General features: G+C 39.0%; 1 protein-coding gene and 1 long non-coding RNA gene across 2 annotated transcripts; one reads left to right on the forward strand and one right to left on the reverse strand.

The window, feature by feature from the left end:
• Positions 1–321: 321 nt before the first annotated feature.
• LOC122067588 lies at positions 322–3,851 on the forward strand. The gene is made up of 2 exons (XR_006136790.1): positions 322–2,869; positions 3,183–3,851. It is a non-coding gene; the product is annotated as an uncharacterized LOC122067588 (long non-coding RNA).
• A 1,486-nt stretch (positions 3,852–5,337) lies between these two features.
• On the reverse strand, positions 5,338–6,045 carry LOC122067586 (agamous-like MADS-box protein AGL61). Its single transcript, XM_042631419.1, has one exon. It carries the CDS (start codon positions 6,017–6,019, stop codon positions 5,345–5,347), a length of 675 nt encoding a protein of 224 aa, XP_042487353.1. The 5' UTR covers positions 6,020–6,045; the 3' UTR covers positions 5,338–5,344.
• Positions 6,046–6,251: the final 206 nt, after the last annotated feature.

The raw sequence follows: 6,251 nt of genomic DNA on the forward strand, positions 1-6,251 counted from the left end.
TGGCTTGGGCACTGAGGTATTTTTCATTCTTTGAAGCCCTATTTTCATAAAAAATTTATTTTTAATATGTTCCTACAATTCTTTACTGTGTGCTTGCAGCTTGAGTTCTATAGTCTGCTTCATAAAGTCAACTGCTTTCTGAAAGATCACATTCCTGATATTTTGGCTAGTGGAATCCTCTTATATGAAAATGGATCTTATACAATTGTACCATGGGCTGGAAAAGGATTTCCAGATGTAATTTCCAAGTGCAATTTGGTTCCAGGGAATAATACAGCAGATGGTTTTCCTTTTGGTGTTATATAATTGACACCACCCCCCCCCCCAAAAAAAAAAAAAAAAAATCCTGATGTTTATAGCATATGAATTTCATTTTATCTATGGTTGCTAAGACAGGCAGCCCTTTTCTTATGAGTTATTCCATATGCTATGTTGGAATTTGTGTGTTGACACATTTAACGGAGACATTTTAACATGTGTTGACAGTTAAGACATTAAAAAAGACACGTTAACATGTCTGTGTGTCTCTTTCATAAAAGCTGGTTAACCAATGTCTTTTCTGATACTGAATGCTTTAAAATGGACCTACTTCAAATGTTTCATTTTGGTCTTCTGTTTCCATTAAAAATAAAAAAATAAAAAATTTTTAACTTAGTTTCCTAAGATTTACATACAACACAGCTAAATAGACGTGATAAATGTTTGTGTTTCGTGGGATAACTTAGCTTTGAATTTCTTTTGCCTATATAATATAATAACTGTAAGAGAAAGAAACGAGAGTGCACAGACTACTTCAACAGGGTAAAGCTGCATACATTATAACCCTTCCCAGACCCCGCAGTGGCAGGAGCCTCGTGCAATGGGTACACCTTTTTTTTTTTTGGTAAAATATTTTTCTGTTTTTTTAACCGATATAATTTTCTTTTGCTTTTAAGCATTCCTGTAAAATATTTTCCATTGAATTGGCATACCGTTCCTGTATCTGCCTTTATACAGTAAATGACCATTTCTCTCATCACATATTTTGGTCAGAAACCTTTTTTGTGGGGTCAAGACCCATCTTTGTTGCAAGGAGTTATCAATGGTAAAAGCAGTCAGGTGAAAATCCTATAGAAGTCTGGTTCCAATTCACCACGATACTGAAATTTCATATCTTGCTTTCTCCTGTTTTTATCCATTTGGACAACAATGGTGGGGGTGCTGGCACTGTCTCTAATTCTATATTAGTTGGCCCAGTTTCCATTTCACTGACTTGCCTACCACATGATGCAGCTTATTATAGCACCATACCTTAGTCTGTTTGGGTGTCTTCTAGTATATTATAAATGCTATTTAAATGAAGGGAAAAGAATCACCATGATGCCAGAGTATTATTTCCCTTTCACATGAGATTTATTATGTTCTCTCTCTTGCTCTGATTATGTGAGCCCCATGTAGATGACACCATTCTCCGCACTGCTATTGGTGTAGCATGCAGATTCTCCTCCCACTGTCGCTGTGGGGAACCCTATACCTTAAGGCCCCGTTTGTTTTGAGGGGTTTATGGGGTGGGAAAGTATGACATGTAGGCCCCACATGCTTACGGGGTGAGCAACAGGAAAGGAAAGTATTGTGATAGTTACTGTTCAATCCCACCCTTACCGTGTTTGGATGCAAATGGGAAAAGTGAAAAGCGATGGAGAACTGTTCATCTTCCTCCCTGTTTTTTCTTTTTTTTTTCCGAGCTTGCTACTGCAGCTTGTGCAATAATAGAGGTCGTAAATCGAGACAAGATCTTGGGTGATGGTGGTATTAGAGTAGGCGTTGGAAGAGAGAGAAGAGAGGAGGGTGTTGGGGTTGGATCCGGAAAGAGGAATTTGTGTCTAGGCAAATGAAGCCGTTGTAAATTGGGTTGCCGCAGATGCAGAAGCTGATCAAGAAAGAGAGGGCGACGAAGAAGAAGGGCAAAACGTATTGGGTTCATTCCAATCCCAAGTGCAATGGGAACATTGGGTTTAAAAACAAAAAATAAAAAAATCCAACTGTGAAGTAAACGTTAGGTTTTTAGAAAAAATCCAAATGCAATTGGGTTTAAAAAAAATAAAAATCCCTATAATACTACTGTTCATCTTCTTCTCTGTTTTTCTATTTTGTTTTTTGTGTTTTTTTATGATGTTTTCAGCGTAGGTTACAGGCTGCAAGTAGACGAGATCACAAGCATGTGGTGGCTTGCGGGTACTGTTGTGGTGGCTTGTGATGCAAGTGAGGAACCCATTTCCAGCAACTTTGTTGGCTTGCAACAGTAGCTGTTTAGTGTTGCAGCGACCGTGCACGATGGTTGGGGGCGTGCAACACGGTGATGAGAGACGGGTTGGCATGCGGTTAAGAGCGTCAAGCCTCTAAGTTGCAAAATCCCAGCAAAGTCCTACCGATTTTGCGGGACTTTGCAAAGGGGTGGGGTGGGAGAATTGCTATGCCACGTGGGCCGACAGGAAAAAAGAGTTTGTCTGCTCAAACTCCCACCCCAATTAACCGAACGCCCTAACTGCTCATTGGGGTGGGATAATTCATACAAGAATCCCACCCCAAGAATCCCACCCCATCAAAATACCACTAATCAAACGGGCCCTAATTGTATGATTCTGTTTATGCACTGCTATCTGTCTAAGATGTGTCAACATGATAAGTTTTAACTTATTTTCTTTGGAGTTTTTCCCACAGGTGATCCTCTTTTCGATTTGATTCCAATACATCTGGATGTCTTCAGAGGAAATTCATCTCTACTTAAGCAGTTTCTAGAAAGTTACAGACTTCCCTTCGTGAGAAGAACATTACAATACGAACCAGTAGAAAGTCAGAATAAGTTTAGACAACTTTCATACCATGCCATGTAAGTCAGCAAAAGTGTCATTTTAATCTATGCTTTGGCCTACTATCCCCACTCCCCACTCTCCCCCTCCCCCACCCCACACCCCCCCCCCCCCAAAAAAAAAAAAAGGAGTTATTGTTGGATAATTTTCTCAATCCATACCCACTGAGAAAAGGGTTAAGAAGAAAATCTCTGCAAAAGTGATGTGGATGATTTGGAAAGAGGTCTTTCTTTCTGATTTGGTATTTTTCGTGTTACTAATTAAGAAAGGAAAATTAGAGCATACCTGCCAGTTGGGTTTGGAGTGATTATGGCTGTTTTGTTATCTTTGCAGGTGCTATTGTATCTTGCATGACGAGAATATATTGGGAGCTATCTTTAGCCTATGGAAGGAATTGAGGTCTGCAAAATCATGGGAAGAGGTTGAAGAGGCTGTCTGGGGTGATTTGAACAAATATGAAGGTTTCTGTTAGTGCAGCTCCTCACATTCCTGAAAGAACCTTTGCCTGTCAACAAAAGTACCTGCAAAAACCTCAGCCTATCTATGAAAAGTCCCTGCTCAACAGCTAGCATCTGTTAAAGGCTGCAATTGATGGCAAGTGGTCTTTCCATTGCCACTTCAAGTGCCTTATCTATTTTCCAGAATTTCTAAATTTTGTGTTTCACCCCTATTTATCATTTGGATCAGCTAGAGGAAGTCTTAACTGGTGAAATTTTGGGTCCTTCAAGTGCCTTATCTATTTTACAGAATTTCAAAATTTTGTGTTTCACCCCTATTTATCATTTGGATCAGCTAGAGGAAGTCTTAACTGGTGAAATTTTGGGTCCACTTTTTGTTTTATCTTATTGTGTATTTATGTATGTTGGTAGCTCTCGGAACAATTTTTTTCTTTTACTTCTAGCATATACATAGAAGGGGGAAAAAAAAAGCACATACATAGAAGAAGGTGAGGAAATGAAAACTGATGATGATTGATGAACAAGATTTTCTGTTTGAAATGCATTTGTTACCCCAAGTGATACTAAGCAGACTGCACCTTAAAAAAGGTCCTCAAAAAATCTCTTTCGCTATGGAATCAAAGCAACCTGACAACAATCCTAGGCTTCTTTTGGTTACCTTTTATTCCAAATTAGCTTTTAATAAAATTTTGCCCACTTTTTATGTATGATTTGAGTAATAAATAGTTGTACTGGCCCCTTTTTGTGTAAATTAGCTCACTATAAAGCAGGAATTGATTCAGATGAATCAATTTGAGGGAAAGTGAGCTGTTTTGATTTCTAATTTTGGATTTGCTATCAATGCAGGAGCCTTGTTTATGATATTTGTAGTGCTCTTGAGGAATGTAATAGGAGATATGCTGTGATATTGTTTGTACTTTCTTCTGGGTATAATATCAGAGACAGTTGTGGCCTAGACTATTCAATGGCAATACCTAGACTGTGTATGGTAACAACATTTATAATATGGTATCACACAGACAGTTTAGTTTCCACTCTAATTAAGAAAGAAAAATCCTCAAAATATAGTTCTCTGTGGTTGGCATTTTTAAGACCGGAGCTGGCCTTTGTTCCAAGCAAACCTGTAAGATTGGCTTGAGAATGAATCACATTTAATGGCTATTCTTCTTTTACTCTGCATTTGCAATATACCAATGCAAGCTCAGCATTCCATTTAGATGTAAGAGTAAGCCGCTTTCATTATTCAGCTCAGGTGACTCAAGATATTTGAGATTGATTATCATGATTCATGACAACCCAACTACATACATATATTTAATAATAATAATAATAACTTACTATGGATTAATTTCAATCCTATCCAAGCAGAAAAAGGCTGGCAATCTCTCCTCTGTTTGGAGAACAGACCCAGAGTTACCTCAGAACTTCTGCCTCTCATATCCCCTGGTTTTCCTTCACTGGTGGGGTAGAAATCGTCTGAAATTCTCATCTTGTACAATTCCATACAATTCCACCCTAAATGGCTGACACGTGTAAATATTTCATATCTACGGTTCAGATTGTATTATGGTTGTATTATGGTTGATTAACATTGTATTATGGTTGATTAATCTGAACCGTAGATATGGAATATTTATGCGTGTCAGCCGTTTAGGGTGGAATTGTATGGAATTGTACGAGATGAGAATTTCAGACGATTTCTACCGTCACTGGTGACTGAATGATGGGACAGTCCAAATGTAACCACTCTCTCCCCCATTGTCTGTGGTAGCATTGGACCACCTTGAATGGGAATGATGGCCTTAGAAAAATTCGGTTCTTCTTTTTTTTCTCGGAAAGAAAACTGAAAAACCCATGCATTAATTTATTTGAGATTACAAAGCTGCAATATTACTCATTTCGATATGTTTTGCTCACACACACACACATATATATATATATATATATATTTTTTTTTTTTAATTCTTTTTTGGGTAGAATGCTTACATACATGAACTACATATAAAAGATAGGACAATGACACTGGGAGAGAAGAATTCAGAATAGACCCCGTCCCAAACTAAATCCATAACCATGTCCATAAGGGGTCATTAATGAAGCATTATTTGGATATGGGGTATCTCTAGCTGCTGCAAAGCGATCCACAGCTCTCATTGAATTGATAGCTAAGAAAGGGGAAGTAACCTTAGACTCATTAGCTACTAGTTCATCTGCACGTTTCACCATTTTCTTCTTAAGCTCCTCCATGGACATCTTCAACTGCCGAAGCTGAAGCAATCCCATATCTTCAATGGGTGCTTCGCACCAGGGCTCACCCTTCTTTGCTTCTATAGACGACTTATGGAGTGCCTCAGCTCGCTTCTTCTCGGTTTCCAGCTGGTTGAGTGCCTCTGAGTACTGTCGGTTAAGTTCATAAAGATTGGTTCCACAGTAAGCATTCAAGAGTGGCAACGCAACCACTTCCGGTCGGGGATCGTTTTTCGCGAGGAACCTTTCTACGATGGACTCTACGGTAGGGTGGCCAAAGGAAAAGACCTTTCCTGCAGGAGAGAAGACAAAGATGGCTGTTTCAGCTCCACAGAGCGTGCAAAGCTCACTGGCCTTCTTGAACAGCCCTGCTCGGCGTTTAGAGAAGGTGACTTGTCTAGAGGCCTCACAATTGATCCTCTTGATCTCTATCTTCTGGCGACCCATGCTTGGCTTCCTTGCCATCTCACTAAAACACTAAATAGAAAATAGAGAAAATGATATTTCTTTGGACTCAAGTGACACATAATAGAGATTGAAGAATGTGGATTTATAGGACTTCTTTCCTTCAATTTTATTTACTCTGTGCTGTCTGATGCGCACTGGAAGGGCTGGCGCACTAGAGAGGATCCAGGTCCTGTTGAAGCTGTCCGAATTTATCAAAAAATAAAATTACCCCTATATCATTCAATTTCCA

Source organism: Macadamia integrifolia, unplaced genomic scaffold (genome assembly GCF_013358625.1).
Source record: "Macadamia integrifolia cultivar HAES 741 unplaced genomic scaffold, SCU_Mint_v3 scaffold2988, whole genome shotgun sequence".
In the NCBI taxonomy this organism is placed as follows: domain Eukaryota; kingdom Viridiplantae; phylum Streptophyta; class Magnoliopsida; order Proteales; family Proteaceae; genus Macadamia; species Macadamia integrifolia.

Bases quoted from the DNA above. Each gene is read 5' to 3' on its own strand.
- LOC122067586 (XM_042631419.1), bottom strand. From the start codon at position 6,019: ATGGCAAGGAAGCCAAGCATGGGTCGCCAGAAGATAGAGATCAAGAGG.